The sequence below is a fragment of the Strix aluco genome, chromosome W (genome assembly GCF_031877795.1).
Source record: "Strix aluco isolate bStrAlu1 chromosome W, bStrAlu1.hap1, whole genome shotgun sequence".
In the NCBI taxonomy this organism is placed as follows: domain Eukaryota; kingdom Metazoa; phylum Chordata; class Aves; order Strigiformes; family Strigidae; genus Strix; species Strix aluco.
In genome coordinates this window covers 378,749-400,520 of record NC_133970.1, presented here as the reverse complement: position 1 = coordinate 400,520, position 21,772 = coordinate 378,749, and the positions used below count along the sequence as shown (strand labels likewise).

Genomic DNA, 21,772 nt, shown 5'->3' with positions numbered 1-21,772 from the left:
AGCTTCTCATTTACATTTCAGTAGTTACACAGCAGTGGCCTTACATAAATTTAAATGCGATTTTGTCCAATTTTAAAATCTTTGAGCAATCCATTAGTGTAAATGAGAGAGCAAGTCTCTTGCTTAAAGCAGATTTGTTTTAATACACTGTCTGTAATTCCACGTCGTGTGCTTGGCTATAGTGAGGATGGATTTCTTCACTGCAGGCAGTAGTTTTGATGGTTTTATGTCCATATATAAAGCTCACTCCTTTCTCTAGTAAGTGTTGAACAGCCTGTAAGTAGATGAGCAAAGACTCCACAATGGGAGTTTTTTCTCACGTTTGTGTCTCAGAAGAGACACGTTCTGCTGTTGAAGGGAGACACAAGGCTGACTAGCACAGAATGCCTGTGTGGATACACATCTGGTGAGGGAGGTAGGTCACTGTAGACATTTTAAATATGTTACTTCATTTTAGGTTCAGAAATCTAAATAGTTATTTTAAGAAGTAAGAAAAAAAAATTCTACTTCAAACCCCTGTATCTTTCTTCACAGATTAAGAATATACTGCAAATTAAAGATGCTGCTTTTACACTCATGTCGTATTGTGACAGACACTTTCACACGACTCTTAATGCTTTGTTACCCAGTGAAAAGCTCTTATTCCTCTGATGGCTTTTTGCAGTATCTGGGAGGTTAAGGGCATTGCAGAGATGTTCTCTAGTGTGTGCAGCTTAAGGTGCTAGTTAAGGAAATGTTCTTTATCCTGGGGCAGTCGGACCATGGGCCTCTGCTTAATTCCTCTTCAGGACCTTCAGATATTTCAAAAACTAAAAGCAGCTACTGAGAAAGAGAATACTAAAATTTTAAGCTTGAAATTTGGCTGGAAGGAGTGAAAAATGAAGCACAGCAAGAAGGCCGAAGAGATAGCTTAGCTGAAATTCTCATTCCACTGAAGCTGATGGCAAAATCTTACCGTTTTCAGTGCTGCCAGGCTTTCCTCCTTTGAAGAGGTCAGCACAGCCCTCTGGCACTTGCCACGGGTGGAATCCCGTTACACCCCGAGCAGGAGTTTTCGTTCCCTGTGGCAAGTAACGCTTACGGCCACGGCAGCACCGATTCGGTGAGGTCAGCCTACGCCGACTGCCAGATACTTCTGCTGAGAACAGATAAATTACAGTATTACACTCTTGCAGAAATGAACAGGAAATGGCCCTAAGCTCAAATTATTTATTAACATATCTGAATATCTGGTTATTTAAAGACTTGGTTATTTAGATATTTTTTTTCTTTCCCCAAAAAAGGGACAACTATACACTTCAGATTAATCCTAATTCAGGTCTTTGTAACGAAGATCATCTGTCGTATTTCACATTTATTGGTCGGGTTGCTGGTCTGGCAGTGTATCACGGGAAGCTGCTGGATGGTGAGTTATTGCACTGCATGGCTGTGCTACTGTTTCTGGATTCTTATTAAATGAAATAAATCACTTCAATAATTCATATGCTTTAGAGTGCAAAGTCTGAGAGAAAGTAATGGAACTATTGGAAATTGCATTCCTGATGTGAATGGTGATTCAAGAATTATAGTGTCTTACTCAACAAATATGTTTAATATAAAGTTTTGCTCCTTTCTCCACTCGTGTTAAAACTACAGGATCAGCATTGCTAAATAATCACTATCCCTAAAGGAAAACCACTAAATTTAAATCAGCCAATTCCATGCAAACCTGCAGCCAAAGCAGTTTGTGTGGGTGTCAGTTGCTGTGATCTGTAAAATTATTACTGAACGATTTAATGACAAAATCTGATTTCTGCCAGACTTTGAAATCCCACAATAAGCAAGCAAGGATCAAAGGTTACTGAATGCTAGTGCAGCACGTTAGAAGAGGAATCTCACTGTCCTGTTTTTGTGGCTTCTCCTTTGCAAGAAGAATGGCAATTTTAAATGGATTAGAGCATCTTGAGCTCAGTTCCACATCTTTTGTGTCTGTCTGCCATTTATGTTATGTTGTTTAATGGCATAATTCTTGTGATAAACCTCTTTCAGGAGGTTTCTTACTTGCCGGCACAGTAGGAAATACCGCGGTGTGTTATCCGTGAGCAGTCCTGTCTCTGTCTCTGGGTGAGCTGGAGGTGCAGAACAGTGGAGGTAACACTTCCTCTCTTTTAGGCTTCTTCATCAGACCGTTTTACAAGATGATGCTGGGGAAGCCAATCACTCTGAAGGACATGGAGTCAGTGGTAAGGTAACATTTAAACTGTACCAGCATTAGCAATTATGTGGGTTTTTTCCTCTGGGGAAATTGGTAAGAGCTAACAATTCCAGTAAAGTGCCTGATGGAAGACACAAGGTCATAGCTGGAACAACTTCAGAAAGATGCGTACTACGTTTTTAATAAACCTTCCCTGCTAGGAGAGCGGTTTCAGAACCAGTGAGCTAACAGTGAGGAGAGGGGGGCAAGGGAGAGGAGACATGAACGGGCCGGTAGGAAAGGCAGCAGCAGGTGTCTGATGACACTGTCAGATTTTCCTCTGGGTCAGCCTTCTCCCCCCCATACAGGCAGCACCACCACAAGCCCTCCAGCTGCCTGTCACGCTCTGGGGCAGGGAGGGGGGTGCAGGGGCTTAGTTCTGACCTGGCAACGCGGGAAGCTGCCCACAGTGCTGGAAGGAGAAAGGGCTGCCAAGGGATAAACGTTCTTCTCCGACACACGCTGAACGAGTGCGGCACGGCTTAACGCCCTTATACCCCTTTTGGTTTTGTTGCCTGCACCTCCTCTACTTTCACACCTTCAACATCAATTGCAATCAAGTACTTCTTGTTTGGCACTCCCCAGGAGAAAAACAAACTGTTTACAAGTTAGTAATCTCTAAGTTTGTACTGTGAACCGACGGGTGCCCGCAGATGCGCCCTGCAGACGCGCGGCGTGCCGGTGTTGAAGCACGGTGCGTTGCAGATCCGTACGCAGGGAACTGGGAATGGTTTCCGTTAGCTTGCCAGGATGACACTTGGGTCTGTCCCCTTCCCTGCGCCCTCCTCCCTCGCCCAGGATGCGGATGCGGAGCGGTTCCACCTCGCGCTGCCCCTGTGGGCAGGGCCGGGCTGTGGCCGCCCCCGCCCTGCGCTTGCCCAAGACTCTCAGCAGCCGAGTCCGTTGGCTCACAGGCCCAGCACAGAGGTGCAGCAGCAGGAGATGAGGTGGCTGGGGCTCAAGTACAAGCTTAAAACCAAGCTCAGGAGAGACTTATCCCAAAGGCTCTTCGAAGGAAGATCACGCCTTTGTATTCCCACAAGTAGTTGGGAAACCTTTTCCTTTGTTCTTCGCTCTGCAGTAGTTGTCCTGGGTCTTGTCAGAAGTGTATGTGGTGTAAGAACAAAACGTGGTTTATTCTTTTTGATGTTTTAGACTTTTACAGATTGTCAGTTACTGACATAAATTCTGGTTCAACTGCTTAATTTCTTCTCCAGCTCCAACTATCTCCTAGGCACCAAATTTGGGCGGGTCATTCTTCTCTTGAAGCATACATGAGTAAATAATGTTTTAACTTTATTTTGAAATTAATTTCTTTGGCTCTCTTGCTTGGAAATATTTAATGATAGTCACACGTACTCTTTTGTGGTTTTCTTTCTTTTTTTCTTGGGTCAGTCTTTAGTTATGAACCTAACACATGATGAAGACACAGCCCTTTTAGGAAATCAGAGGGTCTTCTATTCAGCAAGCTTCAAGGCTTTTAACAGCAACAGTGCACTCAGTTATTGTATTATTGATGTAATGAAGTGGTATATAAATTGGGTTGAAAAGAATGTATAGTTTTATCAAGAAGACATTTTCCAACCAGTTATTTCACACCACTATATACATCTTTATCTAATAGCTATGTAGAGTCAATGTATTGTGTTATATAATAATGTGATCACAAATCCATTAAGAAAAGTTACATTAACCTAAAAGTACAGCATCTAAGATACGTACATATGAATAAAGTAATCCATCTTCCCCTGCTTTACAGTAGCTGTGCAAGTAAACGAGTTCTTACCTTTCCCATCCCTTTGGAGTTCATTTTAGATGTTTTTATTTGTTCAATTTAAAGGTAAACTATACATCTAACGTTCACATTTTCAAACTTTGTTTAATTATAATCTGCTGTAGGATAGTGAATACTACAACTCTCTGAAGTGGATCCTGGAAAATGACCCCACAGAGTTGGATCTCATGTTCTGCATAGATGAGGAAAACTTTGGACAGGTATGTAAAGGTTTTCAGAAAAGTCTGTATTTCCATCTTATTACTGGTTATTGCCAAAAAGTAATTAAATACCAAGCAGCATCTCCTGGTTGTGAACTTAATCAGGACTGTTGAACGTCAGTGATCAATATAGGTGGACTATGATTATTCACCCTCCCTTTGTCCCTGAACTGTCTGAGGACCAGGGAAGGACACGATGGTCTGGTGGGTGAGCGATGCGGCATGTCTGTGAAAAGCCGTGCTTGCAGTGAGGGGTAGTAAAGGTGTTACACAGTCCATCTTAGAAACCAGTCTCAGCCGGGGACTGTTTGGGGTTCTGGAGGCTGAAGGTGTTCTCACAGGGTAAAGTAAGTGGTAGAGTTACCACCAGTGAGGTGCTTTGTTTATAGTGTCTTGTATGTAATGCAGGCAGACGGCGCAGCAAAAGGCAGCACGCCTGTTTAAAAAGGTTTGCAGTCTCTGGATAGCTCTCTCTGTTACAAATGAAAACTGTTAGATAATGTTTTTAACAATTGAGAAGTAGGTGAGAATCATCCAAAATCGTAACTCATTTTATCAGTAGAAGCTGTAACAACAGCTCGGGGTACAGTCTGCCTTGGATTGACAGTTGGTCTTTACAGAGAACCCCATGAAACAAACCCAGAGACCTGTGTCAGCTTCTGGATGGAAAGAACTTGGGTGCAGATAAATGTCGTGTACAGATGTGTTAAATTTAATTTGAGGACTTAAAAGCAAATACACCATGGATTTGTTTACATGAGCTTGAAACTTACTTGCCTACCATGGCTGGGGATTTTTTATTTATTTATAATCTGTGGAGCTGAACCTGTTGTAATGCGTGTGTACACACAGTGACTAAAACATACTGGGTTTGTGCAGTGTTGGGACTTTATAACGCCTACCTGTGTCTCTTAAATTAATTTGCTTATAGGCTTTTATGACCTTTTTTAGTGTCTTCACTTTGTTTAACTCTTAGACCTAGATATCTTGGCTCCACATACCACTGGTATTGTCAACCTTGGTGCCTTCTTTAAACACTGACTTCAAAATTTCAAAACATGCCCACAATGTGCTGTCAAGAACATTCTGATCCACTTCTCAGTGCTATTACTTTGTTCCTGAAGCCACATAAGGTTACCGGTTTGATAGAGAATTAGGGAAAACATTAAAGACACAGGGTGAAAAGTTTCTGCAGTACGCTGGGTTGTTTGTTGTAATTTCCATTCTCTTCTCTTCTGTAACGGTTTAGCTTCACATTATTCAGAGCCTTTTACTGCCAGCTCTCCCTTCTGCTGGCTGACTCAAATCATACATCAGCTTACTCGGAGATGCTTTCTGCTCTTCTCCTGACACTCTAATACCTCAAATAGCTGGTTCTGGCACTGCCACCACGATTGAATTTTGTTTAATTTACAATAGATGCATCTGATTCCAGAAGAAGATAATGTTGTTTCCATCATACTGCTGGTGAGATGCAGAACTGGCATGACAGATTTTATCAAAAGCCCAAATAAGCTCAGCAGGGTGAGGGCAGGGTGTGCTGTAGGGAGGAGGAATTTACCCAGCTCGGGACGGAAACACCCGCAGCAGCTTTCCAGCAGTCCGGGGTTAGGGCAGGTACTGGCTGTGCCGTGTGCCACTGGCCACTGCCAGCGCTCTGGGGACTACCAGAGGTCGAGGAACCCGGACTCACTGCCAGCACTTGGTTTATTACTGAAGCTTCATAAAAGTGCCCTTGGGAAGCCGAGTGGGAGATGACAGCGCTTCCACAGGGCACTGGGTGGAAGAGGGAGATGCTTGTGCCGCCATAGCTTCGGAATTGATTTATACTTCATTTATCACCAAAACCTCTTCTAGACTTAGAGAAAAACAAAAACCTCTAATAAATCTTATCTTCTTATTGCCCTTAATATTTAATAACCAAAAATATGGGTTTGGTAGTTCTCACAAGTCAGTAAGAAACACACAGCAGATATTTCCAACACGTGAAGGATGGAGAGCTGTCTTCAGAAAGCAGAGAAAGGAAAGGTCTGTATTTCTCCTGAGTTCTTAATGGCTCTGGAATACCATTTCTCATTTCTTGAAGCAGTGCATCTTGTGGCGGGCAGGAAGAGACCAGCCCCGGGCAGCCTGTTTGTGCTGCCGTGTCTGGGACCTTAGTCGCCCTGCCCTGTTTGACAGTAGAGCAAACCTTTTCCTTACTAGGCCCGGACTGTCTTCTCTGGGCTTTATGGAACGAATAAACCAGTGTTTCAGAGGTGTGTAGGTTCCCTATGAATTACTTTTCCTTAACAGTACAGTCATCGGGTTTTTTTTCTATACAGTAACGGGTACATTTATTCCAACAGACCTCTTGTACTGTTTTTCTCCTTGTTGAAGCATTCAGTGTTAATCCTGTCCTGGAAAGAGCTCTCCAGCCTCCTCCTTGAACAGCTCCACTTCTTAGCTAATGAATTTACTGTCTTACTGTTACTCAACATCTGATTTAATTGTTAAAGATCAGTAACAGCTTTAACCACTGTGAACGTGGGTGCACAGTCACGCCTTTGTTGCTCCCCCTGACACCAGGCTTTTGAGGTGATGGAGCAAGCTGACTGGCACAGAGTAACAACTTGCACGCAGCAGAACACTTGACCTCCCTCCTCTCCCGCCCGTGAAGAGCACGCCCAAGCACACACGCTTCACAATCAGTTAATCCAGGCTCGTGCCTGTGCCGTAGGCAAACACCAGGGTCTGCAGTCAGAGAAACGTGCTTCGTAGCCACAGCCACGGCGCGTACCGTTTGGTGGCAGTGGGGGGGCACTCGCTGGTAAAAGCTGCCAACTTTTAGCCCAGCGTTAATTCTGTGAATTCCTACTGGTAAATCGCTGTCTGCAGAAATCAACACATTATCTGGACTTGCTGTAGTTCCTTGTGAAGCGTAACGAATTGGGTGTTTTCAGTCTTACACTCCATGGTGACACCATCCTTAGCAAATCTGTTCTTGACCGTTTCTGTAAGTTGTTTCTCTCCCTTACTCTTTTGGCCTTTTTATTAGTTTCCCTGTGGTTTTTAAGTAACCGTTATTTTTCAAGCATTTTGAAAAATCAGACAACTTTTTTCTACCCATATTAAAATGGAATGTATGTTTGCTTTACCCAAATGAACCTGCTGTTCAGGACTAAAGGTTTGCTTTGGAATGGTTTGCTCACTTGCTAATGATTATAATCATTATTTTGATAATTTGTTCCTAATGATGCCATCTTTAAACATGGGATGTTTCGATGTCTCATTAGCTATTATAGCATAATGATTTTCTGATACTACTTGTAAAATGCTGCTCAAGCAGAGCGGATTTTGTGAGAAATGTGTCCTGAAATAACGTCCTGTGGTGTGTTTTGTTTCTTTTTGTTTGAAATGCAGACATATCAAGTCGACCTGAAGCCGAACGGGTCAGAAATCATGGTAACAAATGAGAACAAAAGGGAGTACATTGAGTAAGTATACATTTATGGAATTTATCCTGAGTGTAAGAAAGCACAGTTGTACTTGTCTTAGAATTTACCCTGCAGCCATTACTAGAGTTTGTACAACAGCAGATCATCAGAGATCCTTTCCAAAGGAAATCTTACTGTTGACGTTGTTCACACCCTAATCCTTAGAAAGTCTGAATTTTAACCTTTACTGTTCTATCAATTACAGTAATCAGGGGAGTCTGTGATGTAGTAGGAAAGTATTTTCTTGATGGGTAGGCACGAGGAAGGTTCTAGAAGGGGTGGGATTGCTCTGAGTGACAGACATCTGAAAAGAAAATGGATGTGACACTCGTCATGTTAAAGTAGACGGCCGTGGGGTAACCAGCTATGGGGGCAGATCTCTGAGGCGGTGATGAATTTCACTCTAGGGTTTGCAGTTTTTCCTGATGAACTGCTAGGTCACAGAATGCAGATGGGTGCAGACCTGAACACTAAACCAGATCGAGAAAAAGGACTAAAAATAGGATGTCTGTATAATTTATTAAGTTCGTATTTGCTTGCCGTTGTGGTCTTAAGGAAGAACTCAGGAACTCTGGAAATGTTTAAGCATTCCTCTAAGGAGAACTTTGTACTTGCTTGTTAATCTCATTTGCAGTGTTGTGTTACCGTGATTTGGCTGTAATGGTGGAACAATACAAAATTTCTGCTTTTATGATTTTTTTTCGTTACTTGGTGTAATACATTTGCACTGCCAGCTCTTTAATTTTTCAGGTGTCTGTTGTTTTCAGGTGCAAAATACTAGACATCATGAACTCTTTTTATCCCCATCATAGTGCAGAAACTAAAGGCTCTGAAAACATGTGGGCCAAAATTCAGAACTGAGTCAGGTTTACATCTAGATAATTCTTTTGTGGCTAGTCACAGTATTTTTGTAACCCCAGAGTCAACACTTGGATGCTCTCATCTGGAAATGATTAATGCAACTTAAATTTTTTCAAATATTTGTCCCCAGAATTCCATTATGAGAGAACCAGTCTAGTTGTTATACTTTAAGAAAAAACAAAACAAACAAAGACGCAAACCACCTCTGTTTGGTTTTGCCTTTGTGTCCTAACACCCAAATGATGCATTCTCGTGCACACGTAGTGCTTAGGGGACATGTAGATAATGCAGAAGTGTTGTCTAATAGAAAATCTGGTGGTTTGTTTGCATTATTTTATTATGTAATACTTGCAGAAAAGGAGGAAAATAGATAAACTGACTAAAGAGCTGCTACTTAAAAATCAATGTTATTTCTTGAAGCATTATGAGAAAATCCCACCAGGAGTTTTCTAGTAGCCATCAAATGAAGTATCCAGTGCTGTAATGCTGCCTTTGAAAATTCAATTTATGTAACATTGGCCAACAGACGAACAAAAATAGAGTAAATTAAATTAGCTGCTTGATTTTTTGAAATCTGCACGCAGGAAACGTGCTTCTCCAAAGTCTGGCTGAAAGCACCACAGTTGAAAGGAGCCAGAAGGCGCCCCCCGGTGAGGCCATCGCCCCCTTCCCCGCGGTTACACAGACCAGAGCCCGCGCTGCAGCGCCAGCGTTGCTATCAAAAATTGGCCAAATTATAAACTACGTTTAAGCTCCCTCAGTTCTTCTGCCTACCAGAATGTAGAATAATAAATTCAACTATACTTGCTGGCATTTTTAATTAGGGCCTCTTCAAAGGGGAGAAAAAAATATAATTGCTATATTCATGCAAATTAAGAATGAAGCATGCTTCAGTAGGAAAGGGATTTCTAAAGCACTGTTCTAGAACCTGGGAGGTGTTTGTGCTGCAATGGTTGGCATTGCAGTACAAGCCTTTTCCTTTGATGCTGCAGGTTTTATTCATTTATTTATTTATAGGTGGACTGTTACATGTCTATCCTCAAATTCTGTAGACTTTGGGAATTGTTAATCACTCAGCTCCAGAAGAATAAAACGTCTAGCACTGAGGTAGCCCATAATACAGTATCAGCCCCATTTAGAAAGCAAGCAGAGCACAGGGTTTGTTGGTGGTTTCAGTCCTCAGGGAAGCCTTTTTGCCGTGTTCATCCTGGAGTTAATCTCCAAAAGGTTCACATAGATGACATGACAGTGTTACGTTAAAAAATTCTCAGTGATGTAGAAAAGTCATAGCTATAAAACATGCAAGTGTGTGTGGAGAGTTTGTGTTGCATGGAAAGTGAAAATACTTGTATAGGGGTTTTTTTCTATCAGTCATACAAGATAAATTTGTGCAATTAACAAAAAGCTGCTCAATTTCCTTAACATCAGAGTGTGGCTGGGAGGTGGCTGGAGCTGCAAATAAGAAAATGAAACTATTATGGTTGCTAAAATCTCAGAAGGCTTAGTTTGCAGTTTTGTAATGTGTGTGTCTGTGGCTTTGTTTGTAGCCTGGTCATCCAGTGGAGGTTTGTAAACAGAGTTCAGAAGCAGATGAATGCCTTCTTGGAGGTAAGGCTCTTCAGCTGCTTTTTTTTCCCCCTTGAGTAACTTTTTTTTTAATGCAGAGTTCTATACTCAGCGTCGGTGTTAAGGGAGTAGGGAGCTTTGCGTAACCACACCAGTTCTGGAATGCTTATGGCTTACGATTCCCCTGTTTTACCTTGTGTAAGAATGTATATATGAGAATAAGGTAATTCTCTTTCAAGCTTAAACTAACTGAGCTTGAAATAATTTAGTGATGAATCTTTTAAATTAGGGACTCGTACTTCAGCAACTGTGTATTTCATTTGCAAAACCCTTCTTTGTCCTCCATCGTTTACTTGGGTTCCCTGAAGCCAAAGCATGTTAGATAAAAACTTAATTTTACACAGTATGAGAATTTTAACTTTTCTTTGCTTTCTTTTAGGGATTCACAGAACTTCTCCCTATTGATCTGATTAAGATTTTTGATGAAAATGAACTAGAGGTGAGTTTGATAATTGATGTCCAGAGACAACAGATCAGTGATGCTCATCACAGAAAGATGTGTTATGTTCTAGGCTCATCCTAAGTCACTTACTCATCCTGAGTGAATTTGTAGACAAGGATGTTTTGTTAATAGTGGGAAATGAATTTTTTCCCCCCTAATTAATAAATATATTGATCCTATAAAAGCACAAAAAATTGTTATTCAGTGAGGTGGTTGAGTATGTGCATATAAAGGCATGTATGTAGCTTGCAGAATTCATGCCCTATGCCTGTACCAGCCCTATTTTGAGCAAAATACCACAACAGGTGCACACGTACATCACAGTGAGGGTGTTTCTCCAGTGAAGTGAAATATTCTTTGAGAGTTCTGGAGAGAACCTTGAACTCTCCTTTATGTTTGCATTTATATCTGCACTGCTTTGCTGTTTAAAAGGTCAAAGAGGAGAAGTGTAACCTTGTTTTTCTGACAGAGTGTACAGGATAACACAATACCACCCAATTAACACTGTAACAATTTACTTCTACCTGTAGTTACTGATGTGTGGCCTTGGCGATGTTGACGTTAATGACTGGAGACAACACACAATCTACAAAAACGGTTACTGCCCAAACCACCCCGTGATCCAGTGGTTCTGGAAGGTAAGACTTCTACCACAGTTGGCTTCTCTGCCTGTTCCTAAGAGTGACAGCTGCTGTACTGTTCTCTGGAGGCTGTTATGAAATCTTTCTTCATGTCCAATGTGTCTGTTGGAAATGGTGGCTGGGGTACTCCTCCGGACTAGAAATAGACCCAAGAGAGAAAGTCAGATCTTTGGTTTTACCTGAAGTGTCCTGCAATATTTGTGAAGTAGAATACTTTTGTGACAAGTGTATGTCCCCAGAAAAACTCCTAAATTACTTTTTCCCATAATAGCCGTAGATTTTCCAAAGGGGTGTCTGTTTTTCTTAGATTCCTGTACTTTTTGCAGCTTTGTGTATGCACTTCAAACTTGGTTTCCTATACCGTTTTCCTGCCTGGGGGTGGGTTACATGAAGACCACATACTTGTGCCCATCCCAGAGGCTCGGCTGAGGCCCTGCTGTAGTGCAACACTGATCCTGTTCTCTGCGAACCTCCATTTCACCTTCCGGCCTTTCCTGCACTCTCCCCACGGTGTATTTCCCATTGCAGCACACCCGCTGGGGGTGACCTGACCCCCACCTTTGTGTTTAACTGTGGCGGTGAAGGGACGGTGACTGTGTCTGTCTGTCAACAGGCCGTTCTACTGATGGATGCTGAGAAACGGATTCGATTGCTGCAGTTTGTGACGGGGACGTCACGCGTGCCTATGAACGGATTTGCTGAACTTTACGGTGAGCTTCCCGTGGGCTGCGCGCTGCCAGAGCGGCTGGACGGGCCCTCGCTGAACACCACTGACGTTTAGTCACAGCCAAGAGTTCTCCTGGGTGCCAATAGCACTGGAGAACTGGGGGGGCACGTGGAGGCGGAGCGAAGCGTTAGACACCCCGGGCGTTATGTAGACACTGTCCACAGAGTAACCTTCAAGTTCCATGGAGAAGAGGAGAATGGGTGTTTAACCCAGCACTTCAATTTTAAAATGTTAATGTCTGAGTTTAGTTCTTTTGCATTACACAGGCTCTACACAAAGGTAGTCAGAGAAACTTGACAAGCTGACTGCTCCTGGAAATAAATAACACACTCCTGTTTGCTTTAGTTTTAGTTAAGAGGGTTTGTACCAGGTATTTTGTTTAAAAAATCTAGCTTACAATTTATGCAAACATTTAGTGTTAAAAATACTATTTAAGTAATCTCTGTAGTGTCCAGCAATTTACATTTCATGCAATTTTCATTTTCAGGTTCAAATGGTCCTCAGCTGTTTACAATAGAGCAATGGGGAAGTCCTGATAAACTGCCCCGAGCTCACACATGGTAAGTTATTAATTATACCTATCCCGTCTGTACATCAATCAGGTACAGAATGTACTGCAGCGAGGGGGAACCGGCGCTCCTCTCCGAGGTGTTCTAGCTCTGCTCATACGCCCTCCTCTCAAGGCAGTGGGTGAGCAGAGTCGGGCGCTGGCAGGGCTGGACCCCGGGGCTGTGTCATTGCTTCTGTTTCTAAACGCCGCTTGTTTTGCCTCCCCATGGACATGTGAAAGGCTGCAGGAATGGAGGGAGCAGGTGTAGGTGTTCTGCCATAAATGCAGCCAAAGGAATCCAAGATAAACTCTTTCCACTGTAGCCTTTCTGATAAAGACTTTTTAATGCTATTTTATTGTATTCCAAGTGACCCTCTCACCTCAGGGCTTTTCTTCTAGTAACTGCTCTCACCATCACTTTCCACGATTTTGTTTTTCCTCATCCTAGTAAGTGGGTATAACAAACTACAGAAAGTCTGATGTAACAAAACATAGCCACAGAAAGCCATGCTAAAGGCCATAAATTGCTGGACAATTCGCTAAAAATGTGAGGTCATAAACTGAATTACTTAATTTAGTCCTAATTTATAGAATTTGCACATGTTGAAAGCATTCAGTACAAATCTTGTCTTGCTCTGTTGTGTATGAAGAAGATGGCTTTAAGGTAACTAAACTGTGCTGTGTAGGAAAACTAATTTTTAGAACATTAGTACAGAATGATCATCTTTCCATAAAAATAATCATTCTACAGAGTAAGAAGCTTAATTTTAAAGACCCCACATGCACAACAACAAAACCCTAAACACGTTTCACAATCAGCTCCTCCTCTTTACATTTCAATTACCTGTTTGATTTTACGGACCTTTTCAAGACCTTCTTTTGGATGTTTATTCTTCTTTTCCCCCAGAGGGTCTGTCCTGTGGATTCAGAACATCTCTGCTGAGCCTTAGGGAACCAGCCTTTTGACAAAGAGGACATGTTTTCAATCAGCTAAATACCGGAGGGGGGGGTGGTGTCTGCTGGCTTTTCTCCTTTCCTCGGTGGTTTCTGGCCCATTCCCACTCCAGCTCTGGAGAGAGGCAGCGCAGTTGTCTCTGCGAAGGGGCGTTGGGCTGCGCAGGGCCGGTCTCGGACGCTGTGCAGATTGCCTGTTTGGGCAATAAGATATTTTCTCTGTTAGGGCCCCCCAATAATTTAACCTTTTCTACTTCTTTACAAAATTATGTGTGTTTTGCAATGGGTTATTAAACAAGTCTTTCCCTTCTAAATTTCAGCTTTAATCGCCTAGACTTACCTCTTTATGAATCTTTTGAAGATTTGCGAGAGAAGCTCCTTATGGCAGTTGAAAACGCTCAAGGATTTGAAGGAGTGGATTAAAACGTTGACTTTCTCCCCCCTCCAAGCACGTTCTGCTTGCACTTTCGCCTCTGCCTGACGGACTGGGAGCGAGTGTGGCAGAACAGTTGCCCAGCGCTGGCTCGGGGCAGAGCCCACCACGGCGCAGTTGCCGCGTCCCGACGCTGGGCTGCCGTCTGCGGGTGGCTCCTCCACAGCAGATCACCCACCGCTGAACACGGACTTGGATCACATTTCAGCAGGACTTACTCTATTTATGTCGTGCCTCTGTAGGCAAAGCCCTTAATAAATATTTTACATAATTTCTAATGACAATGAATGGAATTAATCATTTTACAGGTATAGTATTACAACTCATGTTTACTTTTTAATTGATTTAGACATTTTCAGATTTTATTTCATTACAATTAAATATCATATACTTGGAAAAATGAGCATTTTTCTTAATTTCATACCAGACTTGATGCCAGTGTCATTTTTTCAAAGCACATTTTGAGCCTTGTGTTCCCAAACCATTAAGAAAGTAGGAGAAAGCTACGCTGGAAATTTTCTCTACATGGGCTGTGTATCGAGAGCAACTCTTTCCATTGAGCACATAAATATTTTTCTGTATCCAGAAGTATGGACTGGATGTTGCATTTTTGTATAAATATTAGAATAGTTACGAGTCAAGGGAGAATCATAACATAGCATGCCAAATCTCATGTTCAATAAAGAAATTGCCTCATTATTGGTAATATCTACATGTACTATAAAGCGTTTTGGGGTAGGGTTGGCATTAATCACTTTAGGAAAATATGCTTAACCCTGTCATTATCTTTGTATAGTGATTCTTTTCTGATCCTTTCCTCTTTCCTGTCTGCAAGGGAGGCATTCTGAATGAAACCTGGCACTGTGTGATTTGGCGCTATGGAAAACGGATCTGGTGTGTCTCCCAGCTGTATGCATTTGCTAATGATACCGAAATAACAATGGGGTTTTTGTTTGTTTCTAACTGCACCAACTCTAAAGGCACTTTATGTAACACATGGAAGTCATATCTGTTTTTTATCATAAACCTTAATGTGATTATATTCCTTCTCACTGCACATGTCTTTCTGGTGCAATATCTATCAATTGTGAATTTGGCTGCTGCTGATGTATAAAAGGAAAAAAACAACAGATGTAGAGCTGAGCCTGCAGACATGTTCCTCAGCAATTGTTTTTGTGATTTATTTTTTACTTAATCACAAAGATTTATTTAATATACACTGCTATCTAATCGATTTTGTTACCTATGACATGTTGCATGCTTAAACTATAATGTCTGAGTTGCATCTCTTTTGTGACAGATTAAAAGTGAAAGATTTGTATTTGATCCACGGAGGTTAACTGGTGACAGCACTGCTAGAGGAGGTGTGAGGGTGCTGAACCTGCGCTTTTCTAAGTTCTGCCCACACACCCCTAGGTCGGCTTTTTCCCCCAGAACCTATTTAACCCTTAGGAAGGAAGATGACTCCACATGCCAAGCCCGGAGTTCACCTCCTCACCAACAGCTCTTTCAGCCCCCCAGCGCACAGAGCCTGTGTCAGAGCGTGCTGCCGCACTGCAGAAACCTTCCTCCACTGACAGGTTGCTCAGGAGGCTCCTGGAACGAAGCCTTGATGCTAAAAACCTTCAAACACAGTCATGTGCTAGCAAAAGGGTTGAACACCTAATGATGCACGAGGAAGGTTATTTTATTATTTGAACACAGGTTAAGAGTCACTTTCTATCAAATATCTTTCCTGACATTCCTTTCTGACTCTTCCCATTTAAGGAGAGAGCAGACTGCACCTGAGCAGATAAAGACGGTGCTGAGCATCCAGCTGGGGGAAGGTGAAGAGTGTGAGGCAAACCCAGGTCTCCCCACTGCCCACCTGTGCTGGACCTACACAGACTCCCTGAGGGAAGGGTCCTCCTGGAGCAACATTTGTAGGGATCTTCCTAGGAAAAGAGGTAGCTACGTGTCATTTACTTACTTGAAACACCTAGACCACAAAGCAGCTAACGCTACCGCTTGTAGCATGTACCACTCATACACTGACAGTGCAGCCTGTTCCCTACAACGTGGCCCAACAGCATTTTAAAAGGTTCTCTTCAGCTACTTTGGTTAATAAATGGTGATCATAAAGGTGGTACCTAAACCATCACTTGTTTGCTCTTGAGAAGCCTTAAGGTGAAGATTTCAGTCACAATGTGAACAGCTGTCACCTGCTGTTCCCACACAGGCTCACAGCCCTGCCTTGCTGTACACCGAACACGTTCTCTCCTCCTTGCACACACGCCTGATGGAAATTGCTGCTGCTTATCTTCCAGTCCAAAAGTAACGAAAGAAACCCAACCAACTCCGTTAGCACAAGTTTTATCTTATGTCTGACTTTCATGCTGACCTGTGAATTGCGAGCGAGAGGAGCCAAGTGCTACACTAGCCTGGCATGTGCTAATGAATTAATTAGAGGGAGTCGCTGTCACCGCTCCACAGCCAAGTGCTCAGCCCTGTCACACCCCTAACCACGGCTGCAGCCTTCAGCCCGCTGCTCCCGCTCTGCCTGAGGCATTTTATGTGATATTAAAGGGCCAGGAATTGTCAACACCAGGAAGGACAAGCAGGAGAGTCAGGCCATGCTTTTAAGAGTTAAAAATAGAGGTGATTGCAAGGGCTAAATACCACTATATAGTAGAAAAAGTGTGGATCACCAGATCGGACATCTTAAAGTGTCCATTAATTTCCTTTTTAATAAAAGCTTTTCCTTTTGCACATAAAATTACAAAGAAAAATCCCTCCAAGTTCACCCATCTGTTCCGATGTTGCACTAAGAATAACACATGGGAAACTCCTAGAACTGGACTCTAACCCCGTTAATGTTCCACACCCCTCGGGTCTGTCACAGCACCCTGTGAGATCCCATCACCACCAGTGCAAACCATGGGCAGCCCCACCTCCACCGATGCACACTGCCGGCTGTCTGCTTGTCCACGCTCACCCTCCGCTTACACCCTGGGGTTCTGTCCTTTGCTAGGGTATTTTCATAGACCTTGCTTTTTTTTTTTTTCCCTTAATTTTGTAATACATCACTGTAAAGATACACACAGTACGCACCCACCGACAATGGCACACGTGTTACGTTTTACACTTTAATCAGTTCTACTGGACTGAGAGAGGCTGGCGAGCCATCCGGCTCCACGGCCCGTTTGTCACAACCACACAACAGTGAACAGGTTACGAGTCTCAAAACTCCAATGGAAAACTCCAGAAAACAATGCAGCTATGTTCTGTGTTTGTGAACATAACCTTTAAATCAAATTTAAAACTGAGATTACTAATACTTCCAAGCATGTAAAAGTGTCAAACATTCCAGATTAAATTCACACTGTCTAATAATATTTTCTTTTGTAAGATCACCTCATGCTAGGTGGCTATTCAAAATTATGCTAAACTACCTTAACATTGATTTTAAAACTACTACTTATAAGTAATGCTCATTTTCACACTTAATACAGCTTTAAACTGTGGTTGGATTTGATACACTGTGGGGAAACGATTTGTTTATGGACAAAAGTCATTTTTCCATTTATTTCCTGAGGAGCAGTGAAAGAAACTGTAGTTTGTTTTCCTGACAGCAAAAGCGCAATGTGACAAAATGAAGTTGTAATGAAATGATGCAACTTAATTAAATATTTAATAAAGAATTATGGAAGCTACAGCATTTTATACTTCAAATACATTTTTGTCCACTGAAGCTTTGTTCTGTTAATAAAAAAAATACTCTTGTAAGATCACAATTTGCAGGAAGGCTTTAACAACCCAGGTGTGGTTGGGGGAGCCCATGTGCAGTCACATCAGTACCTGATTTGGTTTTAAGTGATTAAACACACCATACACATATTCCAGATTCTGTAAAAGTGGTTCCCAAGTTTTCCCCATGATCCTCACCACTTTCATGAAACAGTAACATGTATCACGCTTTCAGCAGAATAAGCCCGAGAGCACCTGCAGAAGGCACGATTCAAGGTAACTTTTCTCTATAAGATTTGAACAATTAATTAATACAAGGTTAGCAATTATGCAGTGTTCTCTAAAGAAGTGTCATTAGATAAAATACAAAAATTCCACATCTCCTCCCTTCCATCATCATTTCCACTACAAGAACTGCAATACTCCAGACTTCCATGAGTTCTGTTCCTGAATTAACCAATTCTGCAGTGACCACACCAAGCAGCTCACTCACAACTTTTCCTGCTTAAGCCATACCCAAAATAAGCATGAACATTCTATCATTTTTATTGCATATTTTCTGTTTACAGCAGAATTTCCTGCAGCCCACAGTAACGTCAGTACTACAAACAAAATACTCCCTGCTTGCAACAAACTCAAAGTTCAGTTTAACAACGCAGGTCTACACATTAGTAAAAGTTTTGATTTTCAGTGTTACAATTCTGATGCTGTAGTACTAAGAACAACTTATTAACAGCAGTGGAACTAATGTTGCCTTTTCTGTTAATCACTGCAAATGCCTAACTTAAAAAAAAAACCCAACCAACACAAAAACATATCACCAACAAACCCCCATGAAAAAAACCCAAACCTAACCAAAAAACCCAACCAACTGCCACAAGTCATATTTCTGACTTAACAGCTCACTTCAGGAATACAGTACATTCCTCCTCAGCTAGTATCAGTGCTTAAGAGAGTTGCAGATGGACTGAACTATCTGTTAGTCTTAAACGCAGAATGAGTAGGTAACAAATTGTCTCCCAGCTTTTGAGCTTCACAGGAAGCAGAGTCTACACACAACTCTGATCTGACTTCTGCTAATATACATCCAGAGTCACATAACAGACTCTTGCAGCTACCTTCAGCTGCAATTTGCTGAAGAAAGTGAAAAAAGGAAGAAAAAAAAAAAAAGGGTAAAAAAAGACACACACCACCACCCACTTAAGCAAGTACCCAGGAGTCCAGGAACTGGCAGAGGAACAAGGGTGGCCAAGGCAAGGAGGTAAAAAAAAAATCCCTTCACACAACCCAGAAACCGCCCCCATCAGGAATACTGTTCAACTTTCAATAGACTGGCTAGCCCATACGAATCCTGTCACCAGGAGCTCCCCAGTGCTGCCACATGACCTCTTAAAGCCACCCAACCCCAGGTGCCTCAGCCTGTTAACTCGGGTTTGTAACCACGTTAGCTCTGGGCACATGTGTGATGTTGTGGCACATCACCTACTTGCAATGGCAGCATTACTTACTCTGCCTTATTAATTAATGCACCAGTCTCTCTACTGTTCAGCTACATCAACAACACAGAGCAGCAACTGATTTGTCTTGTTTAAACTCTATTTGTGCCTATCTCTATCTTCTCCTCCCAGGCAGCCAGGCGACACATTTCGCAGCTAATATCATGGCCTCCCTCGTGCTGAACTAACTCAGCTGTATCATTCATATACTCATTTACATGAGCAAACATCTTTGTACTGTAAACTGACAGCTCTGTAATGCTGAAACACAGCATTAACCAGCACTCTTCACAACAGAGGTCTAAAACCAAACACATCTCTTCCAGTGATACCTCAGTGTTTATTAATGTTTTGGCATAGCTACATCCAGTAGGTTTCAAAAAAAAAAAAAACCAAAACAAAGCCACAGGAATTCCATGTGTGTTTCTAATTGGAATGAAAAATGAATTGTGGCAAGAAAATGTTCTAAGTAGTTGAAGAATGTCTGTACAAATCCTTACTGCATGCCATTTGTATATGGCTACTAAGGTTTTGTTGCCCTTGAGAAACAAGCAAATAAAAAGCCCCAAACATGTCAATATATTCAAACCCCAAATCAATTCCTATGTATCAACAATACTCCGCAGTCACCCGTAGGAGACGCTGCAGTAACTGTATTAGCAGTGAACACGTTCATATTTCCAGCCCTGAAACTTGGTTGCTTCCCACCCTGTCATGGGAAAAACCCTACACTATCCAAATTAATTCCTTTTCCTTTTTAAGCTTGCTGTCATTAATAAAAACCACCATATCGGATCAAAACAAAGGTCCAGCTGGACAAGTATCTGTTTTGCAAATTCCGCCAAAGCAGCTTAAGAGTAGGGCAAATAGCAGCGCTTCGAGCAAATGCACTCCCAAACGTGACTGATGTGCAGCTCAAGGACCTGCTACAGCGGTGATGCCTTCCTCTTCTTTGCACATGAATAACCATAGAATTCAGATATATCTTTTAAATAAATAGTTTCTGGTGTCATGGGAAAGTCTAGTATTTACAGCTGCTTGAGCACAGTGTCCGTGATGGTTCCTCCCTTTGTTTTGAACCCGACACCTCTTATCTTTTATCTGTCCATCCCCGGGTTCCCCAGACACCTCTTGCTGTCTCTGCGTGCGCAGTGGGGAGGTCTCTGGTTTCCTCCGCTTGCCACGGCTTCCCAGCAGGAAGGCTCAGAGCAACACCCCAGCAAACTGCTGCGGGTGCCAGCACAGGTTCTGACACGCGCCTGGGCCTCACACAGCGTCCCTCAGGAAAGCCTGACACAAACAGCCCCTGGAGCTGGTTCCCTCGCGTGGAAACCAGTCCTGACAGCGGCGCAGGACCCAGCCAAGGGGAGATAAAGCCAGCAAGAAGTACAGTCATATCTGTGTCACCAGCGACAACCTGAACAGCAAGTCCATCAGCCCTGCAGGCTGGCAAAGAACTTCTGGTAACACTTGAACCTGCCTACTGCAATTCTGGTGCAGAACAACTTCCAGGGTGTAGCTAGAGACAAAAGCAGCACCAGGCACCCGCCGCCACTGAAGCATCAGCTCTGTGCCTTGTGCCTGGCTCAACTTCACCCACTCCACAGAGCCGAGACACCCTGCAGCTAGGATATGCTAAGCCCAGAAATTCATCAAGTATATTAAGTAGGGATAACACAGCAGAGCAATTGTGCATGCGAGAATTACAGTTGTTGTTGAAGACTTAGCTATATCTAATGAGTATTTGGGCATTGAAAACCTACTGGCAATCGCAAAAGACTGAAATGCCTTTTAAAAATCTGTCCCATACCCTCTTCTCAGAGCCAACCTCCTCTCTGCTTCAGCAACCTTAGTATTTTAAATCCAACTGAATGACAAGCTGAATTTTGTGTCTTTCTTTGATTCCAAGGCTGACTCCACATAAAACCCACTGTCATTTACATGCCTACATAATATCACAAGAAAGGAGGCACCCCGGGTTCGCTATGGCAACCCAACAGGAAACGCTCCCGTTTCACACATCTCCAATACAAGGATCAAAGATAAATAATCTCTTGATGATTACCACTGACTATTTTCCCCAGCTTTAGATTGAGAGCCTTGTTCAAATTCAATTTATTCTTGCTCAAATGCATCCGCTATTTTCTCCCCACATTTCTGCCATTTGCTGTGGGCGTTTCATTAACTTGACAGATTAGACTCTTAAGTTTAAAGTGCAATTCAGTATAAACTTAAGATACATTCATTACAAATATACACTCTTCTAAATCTATTATCTTTTACCCTGACTGTCATATTTTAACCTTGTTAATAAAAGGTTTTGACTTTAAATTTCAGTACATTTTCATCTCTGATAATTCTCTCAGTAGCGTAAATAACAGTGCAATCACCTTAAAATTTTATGTCTGTATCTGATTTTTTCAAATTCAAATATTTTCAAATTTAAGCATTCTAATAATTTGCCACAATATTTTGGCTAATAACCTAGCAGCTGGTTGAAACATCTACTATTTGCAGCAAGTTACACTATGAAAGCAAAGAGGACGGCAATAGCCACCTTGCTAGCAGCTGGATTTTCCACTGGCTGAGGCCAGATCCAGCAGGGCCGTGCG

At 42.4% G+C, this 21,772-nt stretch overlaps 2 protein-coding genes across 13 annotated transcripts in view; one reads left to right on the top strand and one right to left on the bottom strand.

Moving 5' to 3' along the window:
* LOC141917864 (E3 ubiquitin-protein ligase NEDD4-like) overlaps positions 1 to 17,635 on the top strand; it is a 176,091-nt gene extending 158,456 nt beyond the window's left edge. For all 9 annotated transcript variants that reach the window (XM_074811492.1, XM_074811488.1, XM_074811491.1 and 6 more), the window contains 10 exons: positions 1,284 to 1,405; positions 2,152 to 2,222; positions 4,133 to 4,228; positions 7,631 to 7,704; positions 10,113 to 10,173; positions 10,571 to 10,630; positions 11,164 to 11,271; positions 11,888 to 11,984; positions 12,489 to 12,561; positions 13,826 to 17,635. In XM_074811492.1, coding sequence (XP_074667593.1) covers positions 1,284 to 1,405; positions 2,152 to 2,222; positions 4,133 to 4,228; positions 7,631 to 7,704; positions 10,113 to 10,173; positions 10,571 to 10,630; positions 11,164 to 11,271; positions 11,888 to 11,984; positions 12,489 to 12,561; positions 13,826 to 13,928 — 865 coding nt within the window. In that variant the 3' untranslated portion in view covers positions 13,929 to 17,635. The remainder of the gene's footprint in view (positions 1 to 1,283; positions 1,406 to 2,151; positions 2,223 to 4,132; positions 4,229 to 7,630; positions 7,705 to 10,112; positions 10,174 to 10,570; positions 10,631 to 11,163; positions 11,272 to 11,887; positions 11,985 to 12,488; positions 12,562 to 13,825) is intronic.
* Positions 11,219 to 21,772, bottom strand: part of LOC141917863 (alpha-protein kinase 2-like) — an 89,368-nt gene continuing 78,814 nt past the window's right edge. The window contains exons 11-13 of one of the 4 annotated variants that reach the window (XM_074811476.1): positions 13,550 to 13,699; positions 13,414 to 13,468; positions 11,219 to 11,410 (exon numbers count right to left, since the gene is read on the bottom strand). In XM_074811476.1, the coding sequence (XP_074667577.1) occupies positions 11,309 to 11,410; positions 13,414 to 13,468; positions 13,550 to 13,699 (307 nt within the window). In that variant the 3' untranslated portion in view covers positions 11,219 to 11,308. Of the gene's footprint in view, positions 11,411 to 12,577; positions 12,793 to 13,294; positions 13,700 to 21,772 lie in introns of those variants that run through there. The other 3 variants (XM_074811477.1, XM_074811480.1, XR_012621483.1) reach the window with 3 other exon arrangements.